This window comes from Gambusia affinis, linkage group LG24 (assembly GCF_019740435.1).
Source record: "Gambusia affinis linkage group LG24, SWU_Gaff_1.0, whole genome shotgun sequence".
Taxonomy (NCBI): domain Eukaryota; kingdom Metazoa; phylum Chordata; class Actinopteri; order Cyprinodontiformes; family Poeciliidae; genus Gambusia; species Gambusia affinis.
In genome coordinates, this window is record NC_057891.1 from 5,181 (window position 1) to 24,508 (window position 19,328).

General features: G+C 36.3%; 1 protein-coding gene and 1 long non-coding RNA gene across 2 annotated transcripts; both read left to right on the top strand.

Annotated features, from left to right (window-relative positions):
* Nucleotides 1–1,891: 1,891 nt before the first annotated feature.
* On the top strand, nt 1,892–4,467 carry LOC122827336 (NACHT, LRR and PYD domains-containing protein 12-like). Its single transcript, XM_044110164.1, has 3 exons — nt 1,892–2,083; nt 2,489–2,641; nt 3,165–4,467. Exons 1-3 carry the CDS (start codon nt 2,013–2,015, stop codon nt 3,169–3,171), a joined length of 231 nt encoding a protein of 76 aa, XP_043966099.1. The 5' UTR covers nt 1,892–2,012; the 3' UTR covers nt 3,172–4,467.
* Nucleotides 4,468–13,155: 8,688 nt separating this feature from the next.
* Nucleotides 13,156–15,343, top strand: LOC122827339. Its single transcript, XR_006370026.1, has 4 exons — nt 13,156–13,498; nt 13,950–14,141; nt 14,221–14,395; nt 15,126–15,343. It is a non-coding gene; the product is annotated as an uncharacterized LOC122827339 (long non-coding RNA).
* The last annotated feature ends 3,985 nt before the right edge of the window (nt 15,344–19,328 follow it).

A 19,328-nucleotide genomic window follows, 5' to 3' on the forward strand; every position in this document is an offset into this window, starting at 1 on the left:
ACACTGGATGACCTCGAGCTCCAACACATGGAGGCTGTTCTGTTGGAAAAACACTGTTCGTTTTTTTGTGACTCCAGTTCAGAAAAAACATCAGGGCAGCGGAGACACATGTTGGAGACTCTGTGGAACAAACGGGGCAAATCATCATCACATCTTCTGGGATTGTCCGGTTATTAAAGGTTTTTGGGAACAAATGTGCTCCCACCTGAATAACATCTTTACTGAAAGGATCCCATGTAAATTTGAATCCCTATACCTAGGAAACATTTCACTTGATGACTGGACTCTGGAAGATAAAAAACTGCTGTTGGTGCTCCTGGCAGCAAGCAAAAAGACAATCACTAGAAAATGGTTGAAGCCTGAAGCTCCTACTGTTGAGGACTGGTTCAAGATTGTACAGGACATTTACATTCTGGAGAAGATATCTTTTTCTGTCCAAGGCCGAAGGGAATTATTCTTCAAGATCTGGTCTAAATGGACAAAATATATAAAATCAGTTATTCCTGTGGACTAAATATCTCTATTACATGCAAGTACTGTTTCTCTGTGTATTGTACTTTGGCTCAGGATTATGGCAAACTTACGCTCTTGATTGTGTTTTTCCCCTAACATAAGAAAACTCAGACCAGACCCTCCATCCCCCCACTCACTCTTCTGTTATGGATGTTCTGTTATTATACAAAAAAAAAAAACTGGTTGGGCTTATGTTATTCATTCTCATACTTCCAATGTGGTGGAAGCTGAATTGTACAAAATAATTGTAATTTGCCTTTCCAAATAAAAATTAATAAAAAAAAAAAAAATGAGATAAACAAAACCTGAAAGAGATTCCAGTTTCACTCGACAGCAGGTATAACAGCAGGTAAATAGCGGTGAAACCAAAAACAACTCCGTCTCAACCGTTTGCTGAAAGGACGTGAAAGACGGCAAGAAATATTTTATCAGAGAGCATCCATCCTCTTTATTCATGAGTTTGAACCTCTGAGCTCATGAAGGCGTTATTGTGTTCCTCTGGTAACTAAGAACATCTATTAGAAGTCATTTATTGACGGTGCAATAATTATTCTTAACCAAACTGAATGATAACATTTAGCTATAGCATGCTAAGTGTTTGCTCTACAAATTGTTGAGAATGTGATTCTATGAATATGATTTATCTTGTTGTTTTAGAGTGGAAGGAAAATTTCCACATTGATAAACCAAATAGTTTTTTTCCTATATATAAAACTCTACCAACAAAATGTCTCAGAATAATATACACGGCACCGTAAAAACAAAAATGAGAATTTTTGCTTGTATCTGTTTAACAAGCCTGGTTTTAACAACCTGGGTTGTTATTCTTTTCTACCTAATTCCTTTGTTTGTTATTCACTTTTGCTCAATTAAATTTCTTACATTGCAAATGTTTTTTTATTATAGTTGATCATGTTGTTTTTCATGTCTCCTTATTTCTGTTGTTCCTCCTATTATTGATGGAGATATATAGATATTATTTATAATGTATAAAAGTATTGTTTATGTCATTTAATTAGCTCTACATCCTCATGGAGATGAAAAGAAATATGGAGTTTCAGCAGCTTTAATAAGAACCCAAAGACCATTAATGAACAAACTGACTGGTTCTGATCCAGTTACCAAGTCGGGTCTCCAGCTGATGATCAGGAACCAGCAGAAATAGTTCAACTCATCCAGGCTGATAGAAAACTTTGAGTTTCTGTTTTGATCAAATGTTCTGGTTCTGCTGGTTTGGACTCTTTAAACCAGTTTGACTGGATCAGATGTTGGAATCAGTTCATCAAGTTTCTTTTACATTCAGGGAAATTAATTTTCTACATTTTTATTATTTATTTGTTCATATTTCAGTTTTAACCTGCATCCTGTTGGTTCAGCTCATCTTTTATTCTTTATTCAGATTGAACTGCAGGTTGTCAGAGACCAGCTGGACTTCTCTGTTCTCAACTCTGAAGTCCAAACCGACCCATCTGACATTACTGGACCTGTGCGGAACCAACATGGAAGATTCTGGACTGAAGGATCTCTGTGGTTTTCTACAGACTGAAGGCTGCAGACTGGAGACATTGGGGTATTTTAATAATATAATTATTGATATTTCTGTGATTAATTATTTATAATTGATCATAAATCAAAGTTCATTTCTTCTGTTCTAATCAATATTTTCTGAGTTTGTTCCTGGACTTGGATCCAGAGTTTAATTTATTCCCTCTGTGTAACTGAGTTGGACCTGCTGACCTGAGGTCAGAACAGGACAGCATTCGGACCCCCAGTGTGTAGAAATCCCCCTCATATGAAGCAGGTCAAAGGTCATTCAACCCAGTCTAGAAAAGTGAGGTTCTGGTTCTAAAGTCAGCAGGTCTTTATTGAAGCAGCAACTTGTTGGCATTAATATTCATGAGAATCTTTAACTGGTTCTGTTGGACTGGTTAACCTGCATCCTGTTGGTTCAGCTCATCTTTTATTCTTTATTCAGATTGTTTGACTGCTGGTTGTCAAAGATCAGCTGTGATTATTTGGCTTCAGCTCTGAAGTCCAACAGCCTCCATCTGAAAGAACTGAACCTGGGAGGAAACGACCTGGAGGATTCAGATGTTCAGCAGCTGAAGGATCTTGTAGATGATCTAAAGTAAGTAAATGTTTGTAGTGATTTCATCTCCTGTCAGCATGTAGAACTAAACCCAGTTACCATCAAAGCAAAGCTCCAGTGTTCCCAGTAAAGCTGCAGCTTCTCAGTGGGAGGAAAATGGTTCAGGCTTCCTGATTGGACACAGAGACAGCAATCAGCCAATCAGAGGAGCAGCAGCTCGCTGTGTTCCTGTGTTTGTGTGGGTGTGAAGATGAGTGTTGTTGCTGTGTCCATGTCTCCAGGAAGTCCAGCTGGACTCCAGCGTCCAGCCATCCAACATGTCTAGAGACAGTCAGTGGTCCTCATTCATCAAACTGTGGCAGCAGCAGATCTGATCTCAGATCTGATTGTTCTCTCAGTTCAACAGGAAACAACTGATCAGGTTCATCTTGGTCACAGCTCTGAGATCAGTCTGACTGCAGCCTGGAAACCATCGACTGGATGTGCTGCGTCACTGACTGCTGCTGGAGAGAGTCTGGAAACACTCACTGATCTGATCTCTGCTTCCTTCTTCTCTCTGCAGGTTCTGATCTCTGTAAAGTAGAGAATGATCTCTGTGTCCTGCTGATCCTCAGAGGTTGAAGCTGCAGCAGTTTGAGTCTAAAGAGACTCTGACTGGATCATGATGATGACCTCTGACCTCCAAGATTTTCCTCCTGTTTGTTTTCTCATGTCTGTCATTTAGTGTCTGATATTGTTTGTCTCTTTGGATCAATAAAGATCCAATTCAAACTGGGCTCCATTTAGAGGCTTGATGGAGTTTTGATCTGAACTGGATTCAACTGGAAAGTTGATCTTTTTTCTCTCTGATTCATTTTCATCCTGGAACCAGAAATGGTCTGAGAATGGAAACATGGGAATCATTTCCAGTTCAGCTTTGAAGCCATGAAAGAAACTTCAACCCTCTTTTCTCTGCTGCTTCTTCCTTCTGTTGACATGAAAATGTTCCTCAAAGCTCCTCAGAGAAAAAGATGCTTTACTGGAAACTGGAGAGAAACTTCAGTTTCCAACACAGAAACCAGTAGAACCAGTTTAGAACTGGATGTCCCACAGAAACTCTGATCTTAGAACAGTTTTCAGGAACATCCATCATTTATCTGAAAAAAAAAATAAATATAGATATATATATTGTGATGGAAAAATTACAATAAGGTCACATCTGCTAGTCATGTTATATGAAATGCTTATGAACTTTCACCAAAAGAACTATTTGGGTTTCATGTACAAGGTTGGAAGTTTGTTTTCCACAGCTGCCATCCCATAACCTTGCATAAAACCCATGTGTAGTTTTTGCTTGGCAGTGCTTTGCATCCAGACTTGCTTCATTACTGATTGTCCTATGAGCTCTCGCTATATTATGCACAATATATGAATAAACCTGATTGAGTGATTTTACCTGAACAGTGCTTGGAAATAGTATATTTCCACGAAAATACATAAATAACTTTTGCATCATAGTCATTGTTGGAAAATTGATTTTATCAGAAAGTTAATGTTTTCACATTATTATTCTGTTCTTTCATGGTACTTTATTAACTGTTTCAGGACGTCTACTTTAGACTGTTGTATCTCCAGGTTTCAACACTTGTCCAACAACCCCTGACCAAAATCCCACTGAACTCCAGAAAAACACAACATATTTCTGACATGAATATCCAAAAACGCCAACCAAGTAATGAATGTAACAGCATGGATGAGATCTTGTAACAAAGGATTGGCCTCATTGTTCTGATGGATGTTATCGGTTTAATTAACGGACTCCTTTGTTTTCTTGACAGATGTATAATTTGTCTGAATAAACCTGCAAATAAAGATATTTAACATCATTTATTTTTGTCAAAATAAGAGCTCTTTCTATTTCCTGATGTTACCACGTTTCTCGTTGTGGGTGGGATGTGAGCCACAGCAGCTGTGATCAATTGATCGATTGTCCGCTGAAGTTTGCAGCAACAATCAGCGATGGAAAACCTGGAGGTTGAACTTCTGGAGTCAAATAAACCCAAATGTTTCATTTGGTCTCCTAGAAATTCACTGATGGCCCAAATGAGAACGACTCTGGGGACTTACATAATAATAATAATGTTGTATGGCCTGTCCATCACAAGTGCAGATGCAAACTTTTTATTTGTCGAAAATTACAAAAGAAAATGTTAAATATTTGTCAATGATATATTTTATGTTTTGTTTTGTTTATTTTCTCCAACTGAGAATCGACAACCAGACAGTGAAAAAATAATACGTTAGATATCACTGTTTTTATTTTGTTATATACAACTGGGTTTTTTTTAAAGTAAAGTAGAAAGAAAATGTTTTTATAATAAAGCAGATGTTGAGTTTCTCTAATAAATTACACCTGGACTCTGAAAACACGGATATAAAGGTTTAATAAAAACACAAGATATGTATTAAGTTTTATTGTTAAAGGAGCAATGAAGAAATATTGTAGTAAAGAAATATATGCTTTGATTTGAAAGGTTAAGTTTTAATGTAGGTGTTAAAACTGCAGCTGCAGTAGCGTCAAGGTCCAGTTCTCCTAGTGCAGTAGTCCAATCAGCCACTAGAGGGCGCAGGACGACTCTCGCTCCTCACGTTTCTTCTTCAGCTGATTTTCTGCTTTCTTGGGTTGATAAACAGGAAGTGTGAGGATGGCATCTTCACCTTCATCGTCCTCCTCTTCCTCAGTTTCAGCATTAGTGGTCCTAGTGGTCCAGTTCATCTCCTGCTGATGCTTCCAGTTCTTCTGGGTTTCTGCTGCTCAGCTTCATTGACAGCTTCAGCTTTTCTGTCTGGACTAACAGATGATTGATTGGAAACAGAGATGGTGGAGCAGATCCTGCAGGGGGCGCTCTGGAGCCTCAGTGTTCAGGTCGGTTACAGTCACAACTCCTAGAGTCCTGAATCTTCTGGTTCCTTCCTGAAACGATTTCCTGCAGTAAAATGTTGGCTGTAAATGAGCTGAAAACAGAGAAAAACCTGAAAAAGTTCAAATCTGACCTCACAGTTTCACGGTTCAGATCACTGTGGATACAAAGAGAGGAAAACATGGAAGTAAAGGAGTTGAAGTGTTTTTTACTTCAGAGTAGCCGGACCTTTTGAATGCAACCAGAATTAAAGATGAATAATTATTATATTCATAGATGTCCAGCTCCAACCAGAAACACTGAAGTCGTCGTTTGTTTGAATCCAGAAGCTTCTTGCTCTGTTTTGCTTTAAACGAGGAAAGAACGAAGCCAAACTCAGTGATGGAACCAGCAACCTGTGAGACCCAAATGCTTTTCTTAATGCTCTGAGGTTCTGCTCATCTCACCAGGAAGGATCTCGGCTGCCATTTTCCTTCAATTATGACATAAAAACAAATGAAATATGAACGTCACTTCCAAACCACCAGAAGAAGAAGAGATGATGAATTAATTTCAAACTTGTTGCATGTAGAGCTGAAGTTGTTCTCCATTAGTTTTTTGTTTACTTTAACTCACTTACAAAGATCAACTAATGGCTCTCAGTCTAAAGGTGTGGAAAGAAGAATTCAGTCAAACTTTGGCTGTTCTGATAACAAAGTTTATTTATTGAGTCACGTGCACCAAAGCAGCTTTCAAAATGGCAGCCTTTACATCCAGCAGTCCATCTATTAACTAGTTAAACTCCACCTGGGGGGAGGTCCCAAGATGGCGGAGTGAGAGGTGTTGTTTTTGAAGGCTCTAATATACAGGAAGGTTTCGCCCTGATCGATAATCGAAGAGTGGACCCGGACTAATTACACCGCCATGTTTCTTTACTTTCACTGGTATGGTATATTATGTTTGTATTTGTTTAAAGGGCTATTACACTATTCCATTTAGCTATTATTGGCTATGTTATCTCGTTCCTGCTCATCGTTCCTGTGAGTAGTTTTTGCACAACTACTGTGTTTTTTGCATGTTATCCTTACTTTCACTTAATACTAGGGGTTTAAAAAAGGTTGTCAAACGTAAGGCTATTTATCTTTATTGCAAAGAGCAAAAGGCAAACAGTTTTTTTCTGCAAGAAACTCATTCATCAAGTGAGGAAGCTAAATTCTGGAAACTTCAATGGGGGGATCAAATTTATTTTAGTCACGGTACGTCGCATTCAGCTGGGGTTGTGATTATGTTTTATAAATTCCCAGGTTCTTTGTTGGAGCATATCAGTGATACAAATGGCCACTGGGTAACTGTAATAGTGGAGATTGATGGAAATAAGATCATTTTTGTGTGTGTATATGGATACAACAGTAAAGCAATGAATAGTATATTTTTTACTGACCTCGGAGTGAAGATAAAACAATGGAAAATAAAATATTCCACTGATCAGGTTATCTTGGGAGGAGATTTTAATGTAGCTCCAGATGGATCCATTGATCGTCTGCCCTCTCGGGGACAACACCATATTTATGATGGTATTTTTGTAAATTTAATCTCTAATACAAATTTGACAGACTGCTGGAGAATTAGAAATCCTAATATCAGACAATACTCCTGGTTCAACCCTTCGGGAAATGGCCAATGCTCCAGGCTAGATTACTGGTTAATCCCTCATAATCTGGTAAATAATATTTCAAGTTGTGAAATCTCAGCAGCTCCTTTAACAGATCATTGTTCAGTTACCTTGTTTCTCTCTCTGAATAAATCAAAACTACCTTCAAACGTAACTTGGAAGTTTAATATTAATCTACTGAATAATAAAACCTTCTGTTCAGAAGTCCTGGACCTTATTGAAGATATTTCAGTAATGGATCTGTCGCCCTTAAATAAGTGGGAGTGGTTTAAATTTAATGTTAGGACAACAGCAATAAAGGCAGGCAAAATTGCTTCAAAGCTGAGGAGACAGAAACATTCCCAACTTATAAGCAATATAAATTCTCTATGTTCAAAATCAGTTTTATCATCTGAAGAGCTGAGTCAGCTTGATAGTTTCAAATCTCAACTAGATGATGTTTTTTTAGATAAAGCAAGGGGGGCTTTCATTCGCTCTAGGGCTCGATGGATTGAAGACGGTGAAAAGAACTCTTCATATTTTTTAATCTTGAGAAGCAGAGACAGTCCAAAAAGAAGATTCAGAAACTAATTATTAATGGTAGCATCACTGAAGACCTGGATTTAATAAATGTAGCAATTAGAAATTTTTATAGTAATCTTTATTGCTCTAAGTATTCAGAATCCAATTGCCAATCTTTTTTTGATGAAATCCAGGAATCTGATGAAAAAATTAACCTTGATTTTAAAAACCTTATGGAAGATGACTTAAGAATCGAAGAGCTTGACGTAGCGATACAACAACTGACAAAGGGTAAATCTCCAGGCCTTGATGGGTTAACCACTGAATTTTATACTTTCTTTTGGAAAGATTTACGAAAACTTTTATTTGAGGCCCTGCTGGAATGTATTTCAAACTATAATCTCTCTCCCACCATGAAACGAGGTCTGATTACTCTGATCCCCAAAGCCAACAAAGACCCTTTATCTTTAAACAATTGGAGACCCATCACTCTGTTATGTACAGATTATAAAATTTTAGCTCTTGTTTATGCCAATCGCTTGAACAGTGGATTAGGAACAATTATTAATGAATGCCAATCAGCATTTTTAAAGGGAAGAAATATCCATCATCACACTAGACTGATTTTTGATATGATTGATTATCGTAGCTTTATTGATGGTGAGTGTTTTATTTTATTCCTGGATTTCTTCAAGGCTTTTGACTCACTGGAACACTGCTTTATAATAAAAACCTTAAAATATTTTGGCTTTGGGGAAAAATTTTGTAGTATAATCAGATTATTTTATACTGATATAAGTAGCTCCGTTTCCCTGGGAACGAGTTTGACCCCTAGTTTCTCTATGTCAAGGGGAATCAGGCAGGGCTGCCCAATTTCACCTAAATTATTTATATTAACAACTCAAATGCAAACCTTACTAATAATGAAAAATTCAAATTTGCATGGTATCAAAATTTTTGATAAGGAATTTAAGATTAGTCAATTTGCTGACGATACAACAATTTTCCTAAGAGATAAAACTATGGTAGACGTTGCACTAAAATCTATTTCAATGTTTTCTAGTGCATCTGGTTTGTCTCTCAATATTGATAAATGTGAACTTTTGCCGATCCATTCCAGCTCTGAGACGTCTGTTGTCTCCATTACAGTTAAGTCCGAGGTTAAATATCTGGGAATGCTGATTTCAAAAGACATTATTAGAAGAGAGGAGGAAAACATTTGTAGTTGCTTGGATGGTATGAAGAGATCCTGGAGTCATTGGTTAACTAGAGATCTGACTATTTTTGGACGAACACTTCTGTCCAAAGCTGAAGGAGAGTCCAAATTAATTTACCCGTGCCATTCTGCTTTTATCTCCGGCAAGAATATTAAGAAAGCCAATTCAATAATCTTTCAATTTATCTGAAGAAACAAAACTCACTATTTAAGACGATCTGATCTTATTAAAGATTATGATAAAGGAGGAATTAGAGCTTTAGATTTTGAGGCTTTGATTGGCTCATTTAGAATAAATTGGCTGAAGACCTATTTGTCTCATTCCAACTCAATGTGGTTTCATATCACTAAATCTATATTTAATAAACTTGGTGGCTTGGATTTCCTGCTTAAATGTGATTTTGAATTCACCAAGATTAATATTACACTGTCTAATTTTCACAAGCAAGTTTTACATTTTTGGAAAATGATATTTACCCACAACTTTACCCCACATGGATCTGTAGTGTGGAATAACAGATCAATATTGATAAATAGAAAATCTATTTTCAAAACTGACTGGTATGAAAAAGGTATTTTATTTGTAACTGACTTAATGGATAGTAATGGTATGTTGTTAAATCATAGAGATTTCACTAATAAATTTGATCTGAACTGTTCTTGTCATGAATATTTAAAAGTATGTAAATTTATCCCTGTAGCTCTGATCCATCTCATCCAAAACACCTTAAGATATTCAAATGTCACTTCATCTTTACCCAAATTAAAAATTGGAGAATATAGTGTGACTGATGCAAAGTGCAACAATGTTCTGCTTGTGACTGCCTTCAAATCTAAATTATTTAATGATTACAATAATAATATCTTGATAACAACCAATCTGTCTATAATTGAGAATGCGTTCTCCAAGTACGTAAAATGGCCGATTTCACCAAAGGTTAAAGAAACTCACTTCAAAATTTCTCACAATTTTTACCCAGTGGCTGAATTTTTGCACAAAAGATTTAAATTTGATTCAGCATGTTGTGCCTTTTGTGATTGTCCAGAAGAATCCCTTAATCATCTTTTTTTTCCCTGTCCCTTTTCTTTTAAACTATGGAGCGACATTAAAAATTGGTTGTCCCTTAAAATTGATGACATTCCTGAGATAACCATCACCCACATTTTATATTATATTGATGGCCTTGATAGTAAAATATCTGACATGGTTAATATTATCTTTTTACTTGTTAAATATCACATACACTGCTGTAAATGGAGAGGTTCTACTCCTTGTTTTGATTTTTTTCTTAACCAATTTAAACTTTATTTCACCTCACTGAAACTTTTGAAATCTGTTTCTGCAAGAAAAGTAACTGCCAGTATCTCAACTTTTCTTTTGTTTTAAAATCCTGCTCTATTATTATTCATTTGCCTTAATGTTTTATGTGCTTGTCTTTAGTCTTAGCCCCTTGTTTTTGTTTAATTTTTCTACCTATGTTGCAATGTTCTTGCACCTCATCGAGACTTTGTATACAGTTTGTTCAATAAAAAAAAAATAATAATAAAAAAAAAGATTTAAACTCTGATGCTGAACAGCAGCGACTGTCCTTCAGTTCACTGACAATCGCTCATTAATTTATTATTAAAGTAATATAAAGGACAAAGGAAATTAATAATCGCTCATAGATTTAATATTAAACAAACTAGCATAAATGATTTTAGTGTGTAGTTGCAGTTAGTTTTTCTCTAAACTCCACATTAAGTGGATATTAAATGTAAATAATGCAGCGTTATCAGGACTGTAGTTCCCACTATGGCCACAAGAGGGCGGAAATTCCCCGCTCTGAATATAGAGGTTTCTGACTTCTGTTAAGTTAATCACGTTTATATCTTTCTCTTTATAAATATTAATATTATTATGGTCTGTCTAATGGACTGACAGCTGATTTAATATATAGATGTGTTATTTATATACATTCCTTTTTAAATAAATAACTGGTTTGTTCGCCAAGATGCTGATTTTCCTGTTTAGTCAGGAGAATATTAATGAAATATTTATTTTTTTCTGGAAAATAGAATAATTACGATAATTTTGCTTCAGAGCCCGGTTATATAATTTATATCACATCCTAAGAAAATTACACACTTATGCTTTCTGATAATATAAAAACTAACAAGCTAAAATGTATTTACGGGACAATTTAGTTCCTGTGTTTTACTTTGAAAGAATCCAAAGGAAGTGCTTTTCATATATCAATTCTCTAGCTTTACTCTGATTGTATTTACATGCTGAGTCCACTAGGGGGCAGACGTCTAAGTAATCAGTTAGCTAGTATCCCGCTCCTGATAGGCTGGTGAAGCACTTGTTGCTCTCTTCGTGTTTTTGCTGTTTTATTTCTTAAATCTTCTTTCTACTTTAACATGAGATCAATGTTTTATCTGTCAGTGAACTAGAAGCAGCTCCACAGAGATAAAAACAGCCCGCAGAGACTCTGATCGGAGCTAGCGATGCTAGCGATGCTAACAGAATCCAGCAGTAGCTTGTTTTACACACAATCTGATTATCAACAGCTGCAGATTTAAACTCTGATGCTGAACAGCAGCGAATGTCCTTCAGTTCACTGATAATGACTCATTAATTTATTATTAAACTAATATAAAGGACAAAGGAAATTAATAATCGCTCATAGATTTAATATTAAACAAACTAGCATAAAGGATTTTAGTGTGCAGTTGCAGTTAGTTTTTCTCTAAACTCCACATTAAGTGGATATTAAATGTAAATAATGCAGCGTTATCAGGAGTGTAACTCCCACTATGGCCACGAGACAGCGGAAATTCCCCGCTCTGAATATAGAGGTTTCTGATTTCTGTTAAGTTAATCACGTTTATATCTTTCTCATTATAAATATTAATATTATTATGGTCTGTCTAATGGACTGACAGCTGATTTAATATATAGATGAGTTATTTATATACATTCCTTTTTAAATAAATTACTAGTTCGCCAAGATGCTGTTTCCTGTTTAGTCAGGAGAATATTTATGAAATATTTATTTTTTTCTGGAAAATAGAATAATTGCGATAATTTTGCTTCAGGGCCCGGTTATATAATTTATATCACATCCTAAGAAAATTACACACTTATGCTTTCTGATAATATAAAAACTAACAACAAGCTAAAATGTATTTACGGGACAATTTAGTTCCTGTGTTTTACTTTGAAAGAATCCAAAGGAAGTGCTTTTCACAAATCAATTCTCTAGCTTTACTCTGATTGTATTTACATGCTGAGTCCACTAGGGGGCAGACGTCTAAGTAATCAGTTAGCTAGTATCCCGCTCCTGATAGGCTGGTGAAGCACTTGTTGCTCTCTTCGTGCTTTTGCTGTTTTATTTCTTACATATTCTTTCTACTTTAACATGAGATCAATGTTTTATCTGCCAGTGAACTAGAAGCAGCTCCACAGAGATAAAAACAGCCCGCAGAGACTCTGATCGGAGCTAGCGATGCTAGCGATGCTAACAGAATCCAGCAGTAGCTTGTTTTACACACAAACTGATTATCAACAGCTGCAGATTTAAACTCTGATGCTGAACAGCAGCGACTGTCCTTCAGTTCACTGATAATGACGCATTAATTTATTATTAAACTAATATAAAGGACAAAGGAAATTAATAATCGCTCATAGATTTAATATTAAACAAACTAGCATAAAGGATTTTAGTGTGCAGTTGCAGTTAGTTTTTCTCTAAACTCCACATTAAGTGGATATTAAATGTAAATAATGCAGCGTTATCAGGAGTGTAATTCCCACTATGGCCACGAGAGAGCGGAAATTCCCCGCTCTGAATATAGAGGTTTCTGATTTCTGTTAAGTTAATCACGTTTATATCTTTCTCATTATAAATATTAATATTATTATGGTCTGTCTAATGGACTGACAGCTGATTTAATATATAGATGAGTTATTTATATACATTCCTTTTTAAATAAATTACTAGTTCGCCAAGATGCTGTTTCCTGTTTAGTCAGGAGAATATTTATGAAATATTTATTTTTTCTGGAAATCAGAATAATTACGATAATTTTGCTTAAGAGCCCAGTTATATAATTTATATCACATCCTAAGAAAATTACACACTTACGCTTTCTGATAATATAATTAACTAACAAGCTAAAATGTGTTTACGGGACAATTTAGTTCCTGTGTTTTACTTTGAAAGAATCCAAAGGAAGTGCTTTTCATATATCAGTTCTCTAGCTTTACTCTGATTGTATTTACATGCTGAGTCCACTAGGGGGCAGACGTCTAAGTAATCAGTTAGCTAGTATCCCGCTCCTGATAGGCTGGTGAAGCACTTGTTGCTCTCTTCGTGTTTTTGCTGTTTTATTTCTTAAATCTTCTTTCTACTTTAACATGAGATCAATGTTTTATCTGTCAGTGAACTAGAAGCAGCTCCACAGAGATGAAAACAGCCCGCAGAGACTATGATCGGAGCTAGCGATGCTATCGATGCTAACAGACTTCAGCAGCAGCTTCAGAGGAGTTGTGGTTCCTAACCGGAGCTTCAGCTCCAACAGAGCTGAAACAAAGCTCTACAACTCTGGTTTTTACGTTAAGATGCCGGGCTTCCGGTTTGAAGGTAGGAACAATATTTATGAAAAGTTAAATTATCTTGGAAACAGCCAGAATGATGTTGATGTTTTAGCTGCAGAGCCACGAACTGAACTGTTGTTGATATCAGAGCCTCTAGTGGAGCCAGATGGTAACTACAGCTACTTGATAAAATTTGAGCGTTTACAAAACAAAATTCACTTCCGGTTTGTACTTTCACAATAAGCTCCATAGAAACGAGTTCCTCTGTTAGCTATCATTTGAAATAATACATTTTACTTCTGCCGTTTTTCTCTCTGAAACAATAAACTTTTATTCAAGAGCAGCAAATTAAATTTTAATCATTTCAAACTGAAATGACTGTCAATTCATAAAAGTATTTAAATAACATTAACAGCAGCCCCATCTCTGACCCAGTTCCTTCTCTGACTCTGACATCATGTCTTCTTTGTTGGACTCTCTTGTCTTTATGAAATCAGTTCCTTCATTCAGAGACTCAAACTGAAATGTTCTTTAGTGAAGAAGAAGCTTCATCTGGATCTGATGTTGAAGCTGCAGTTTGAATCCGTCTCAGGATTCGGTTCAGAATCCAGTTCATGTCACTGATCAGCATCATTGTGGCTCCAGAACGTGGCCCACCTCTACCTGTGCAGGCTGGAGGAGGCTAAGAGGTCAGTGAGCAGAACCAGAACTGGACCTGGTGCTGCCGTGTTGATGTATTGATCAGAGATCTGTTGTGCTTTGTGTCAGGAGGTTCTGATGGATCCGGTGTTTACCAGCTGTGGACACTGGTTCTGCAGGCAATGCATCAGGTCTTACTGGGACCAGTCTGTTCCATCTGGACCCTCCTCCTTCCCCCAGTGTGGAGAACTACCCAAAACAGGAGCTGAATGTCTGACAGCCAATCAGAGCAGCTGTTCTCCAGGTGAGACTGAACTCATCCAATCAGAGCTTCCTGTCGTCTCTGTTGGACCAGATTCACGTCTTTAGTTGAGATTTGGAAATTTCAGGTTTAAAAGTGTTTCTGTGATCAGTTATTTCAATAAATGTGTTTCTCCAGCTGGTGATAATGGAACGTGTGTGTTGGGAACTCTGGTTAACAGAATCCTCATTTAGTTTGAGCCTCTTCAGAAAAATGGCCCTAAAAATTATATGACAAGTGATAATTAGAAAATAAATCAGTACAGGATAAAATAAAACATTTAAAAAAATCAAAAGTCAGCATTGTTATACTAATTTATTTAGATTTTGAAAATTTTCAAATGTGAGATTTTATTTAGTTTTTAAAATTATGAGTGAAGACTCTTATTCTGAAGGGTCATGTTGCAGCATAATCCATGTCACCAGCTCTAAATTCAACATGTGATAATACCAATCACATGTTGGTTGATATTAATTTGAAGTTTCACTTAACAGATATATAAAAGGTATAAAAAAACAAAAATGAAAGAGAGGTGGAAAAAGTTATAAGTTGCCCATGTTGTTAATCCGGCTTGTTGAGAAGGACTTTGATTCTCCTGTTGTTGGTTCCGACACCAAGCCAAGGTTCTGCCTTAAAATCTGAGCAGAAAAACCTAAAGGAAGCTGTTGTTGGTTCTGGCTTTTGTGTGTTTTTTCCCCCAAATCCAAACTTATAAAAAGGAGGATCATTCCAGAAGTCGGGTCAGAACCGGCCGGTAGTCGGGTCGATGGTGATGGAGGAAGCACAAAGCGGCGGCGGCGGCGACGCGGTCGGAGCTGCAGCTCTTTGGATCATGTGACGTTTAGTTTCTTTCTGAATGTAACGTGTTTGTTCTGGTTCTTCTTCATGTGTATTTATGCCGCTGCGCCACCAGCAGATATTTATTCACCTCCAAATAAAAACTAAATATGAAAAACTATCTGCATTCCTCTCATTTTATTAGTAATAATTTCATCTGAAATCCAGGAATTAAGACAACTGCTTTAAACATTTCTGACTTTCCAGACGTTTTATTTTTTATATTTTCAAATGTTTTTTTTTTAAATAAAAATTAAAAATGTAATTAGGTTGTGCTTTAACTAAACCTTATTTTATTATTTTCCTCTATTTCCAACCAGGTGAAGCTAAATTTCAAAAGTTAAATTCATTTTTTATTTTTGTATTTCATGAATTTGCAGAGAAATAAAAGTTCAATTTTTCTCCTTCATTTGCAACAGAAACTAAACTAAAACACTGGAAAACATTTTCTGTTTTTACAGAGTTCAAACTGAACACTGGATGGAAAATAAATATTTTCCTTTTAGTTTCAATGATCTTAAAAGTTCCCAACATGTGAGGACGAATAAAAAGTCAAAAGTTTCCAAGTGAAGCATAAAAAGTGTTTCTGCAGATGAAGTGAAATGTGGAGTAAATCGCTCCAGATCTCCTCCGTTGTTGTTCTGAACATGTTGAGCAGTAAATGTTGATTCATCAGTTCAGCTCGGACCTGTGGCTTCTGGATCGGAACTTTGAGCTTTTTTCCTGGATTAGAGACGATTCTGAAGCCACGCCTTCAGTTGTCACGGTCGACGCCTCTTTTTCACCGAAATCCTCAAAAACAGAAGACAAGTTTTAAAAAAAAAGTATTTTAGTGTAGATGAGCGAGTGGCGGAGAGAGTAGGAATACAGGCTGCTTATCTAAAGGTTGTTGGTTCGAGGCCAGTAGGGATCTTGCTGCATTTTGACTCAAATAAAGGAAAAATTCAAGTAAAATTGGTAGAGTTCAGGACTCGATCCTGCAACCTGTGGACTCCCAGTCCACTTCTTATTCCTCTGAGCTACTGCTCAATACAAAGAGAAATGCTTTCTGCGTAAATTTGACATCAAAAAATCACCAAATTTCAACACTTTGTCAAAATCTTTAGTAAAACTTGCCGAGGGAAGAAATGAGGCGAGGAAAAGTGTTGATGGTTTGATCAGAGGACTGCTGGCTGCTTGGAGAGCTTCACTTCTTCACTTCTCTTCCTCTTCAGACTTCACACCAAACACTTTACAGATTCTCTTCGGCGACTCTCGTTCAGTTCGGCCGTAAATCCACCGGCAGGCTGAAGCTTCATTTCTTCATCTTTACACAGGAATACTTTCTCTGAGCCTCGACCTCAGAGGGAACAGTTAAAGCCCGACGAGCCGAGCAGAGTCACGTTTCTACAAACGGGAGAGTTTCCGGAGTCTTCGGCAGTGATGAAGGTTAGTTAGACTGATTAAAGCAGAGCTCTGCAGCCTGCAGCTCGTTACGACTGAAGATCACAAACTGAAGTTTAACAAAAAAACTAATACAGATTTCAACCATTTCTGTTTTTTTAGTGAAAATTTGTTTTTCATTTTCACTAAAATTAAAAACTTTTCATTTTAAAATCTCTCTTAATAAGAGATTTTTTTACCTGGTGAAGCTAAAAGTGACGCCTCAGGAGTTTTGGGTAAAAAATGTTTAGGATTTTTTAAATATTAAATTTAAAATACAAATATTAAGCAAAAGGCATTTTTGAGGTTATATTTTAGTTATCAATCAATCACCAAACTATTTGATGCTTTTTCTGTAATAGGAGTAAATTAAAAGATGCAAACAAATTAATTTCTTTTTAAAACAATAAAAACTTTGTTGCCTAAAATGCAATAAGAGCATTTCTTTATTAAATGCTTGATAAATTGTAGCAAAGAATTAATATTTCTAAAAACTCGTTAGACTTCTTACAGTGCAGGACTAATAATAATATATAATATAATAAAACCTTAAAGTAAAAATAAAATATTTTCTCTTTAACAGTTAAAACAGATTAAATGAAGTAAATATTTATTAATGTGGTTTTGTGGCTTTGGACCCGATTTATTAAACTGGAAAATAAAAATAAAATAAAATGTCTCTAGATTGTAAAGGTTGCAGACAACTAGACTAAACAAAACCACCATGATGAGGACAAACGGACCGAACAGAACCGCCAGGAGGGATGAAGGACCAGGACCAGGACCAGAACCAGAACCAGAACCAGAACCAGAACCAGGACCAGAACCAGGAGGGATGGAGAAACAGTGGCAGATTATCTTCAGTTCATCCTGAAACTCTGAACTGTGGAGAAAAAAAGAACTAATTAATTCATCTGAAACAGAACCAGTTCAGTTCAGAACCGTTCATGTTCAAAGTTCTTTTTTTACTATCAAGTTCTCTTAAACTGAGCAGAAAAAAGAAGAAATAAAGAATCGTCACAAACTAACTGTGAGGAAAGAAAAAGAAAATGTTACAAATGAGATAAATTTCAAATCTTAAATTAAGTTATTAATATATTGGTATAAAAATTGGGATTTTGTGATGTTGCAACGTTTAAACATTAAAATAATTTCACTTTAAAAACTGAGGTGATTTTTAGGAAGCAGCATATGTGAATTAAATTGTTAATATCATAATTTAACTCTTCATCCCAGTGAGAGCAAATTTTATCAACTTAAAAGTGGAATAGATTTCTTGAACAAAATCCAGTTTTGAAAATATTTCTAAAAACATTAATGAAGTTTCAACTGAAAAAATGTGTTTTGTCTCAAAAATTCAGACACAAAACAAACAGGAATTGATCTTTATTTTTGTGTTTCATTGACAGAAACTAATTACAGGGAAAACTTAATACATAATTATGAAATTAATGTCATGTTTACTTTTTTTGGATGTAGAAGTTACGTCACAGGGCGTACTATCACATTTTTACACACTCCAATAAAACACTTTGACTTTGACTGGGCAGTCCTGGTCCTGGAGGGCCGCTGTTCTGCAACTCTTAGTCTCCCTGATCCAACACACCTGAATCCAATAACTGAATCACCTCCCAAGTGCAGCCAGGTTCTCCAGAGTCCTGCTAATGACCTCATTATTGGACTCAGGTGTGTTGAAGTAGAGATACATCTAAAAGTTGCAGGAGACCGCTCTTCACTGACGTCATCATTGTGCAACTATTCAAGATGTGAGACATGCGCAGTTCTGTGATTGACTGGAATAAAGTAAGTGGTGTCTTTCCACCTGGTTCAACTGAATAATGAATAAAGTGACTTTCTCCGACTTTTCCTGCCCTTAAGACGTCAAAGCGAACAAGAGGAAACTGCGACATTAATAATAAAAGTGCACGACATTTCACAACTCATAACCAGAACTTATAATCAAAGCTGAGAAGTCCGAGTGGTAGCATGTTGTCTTTACGAAGCAAGACAAAGCACAAAATTACACTTTTTTTAAAGCGCAACTAACAACCTATATGGGTCCCAGATGTTTGGTCAGAATGTGACACAAATAAATATGAAAGCCAATAACTTACCGAGCAAAGCAGATCAGTTTCAAATGAAATACAAAACCAGTGTTGATCTTCTTCTGGGTGTTACTGGCGGCTGGCAAACCAACTTCAAGTGTATTTACCGCCACCTACAGGACAATCATAGAAGCTCTCACCTGTACGGTTAGGAGAGAAGCTGGAAACGGAAGGTGAGGATTAACGTTAAAGTTTTTATTACTTCTTGCACTTTTCTTTAATATTCTCGTTCAAGATACGTTTGCCCAACGTTAGAATACAGGCAATGCACATTATGCAGAAAAAAAAAAGTGACATATACCATTATTTGAATGCAAGGGTGTAACTTTGTGTTGCAAGTTGGTGAGGTAGAGATGTGTGTGTGGAGGAGGTGGCGCTGATGCACCCACAGTTACTGGAAGGCCTTTTCTTTTATTACACGTTTTCACTGAGGCTCTGTAAGAGCCTTATGAGTGAAATAAGTAATTATTGATATGACAGGAGCACGCGACTTTGACACTTGGGTGGTGGGTGTGTCGATGTGGGAGTGACGTCATTAAGTATGAATGGGAAGGTTACTGGCCTGCTGGTTT

Coding starts and splice junctions, on each gene's coding strand:
- LOC122827336 (XM_044110164.1), top strand. CDS start 2,013: ATGGAAGATTCTGGACTGAAGGATCTCTGTGGTTTTCTACAGACTGAA. Junction 2,084..2,488: donor TGCAGACTGGAGACATTGGG/GTATTTTAATAA, acceptor TTCTTTATTCAG/ATTGTTTGACTGCTGGTTGT.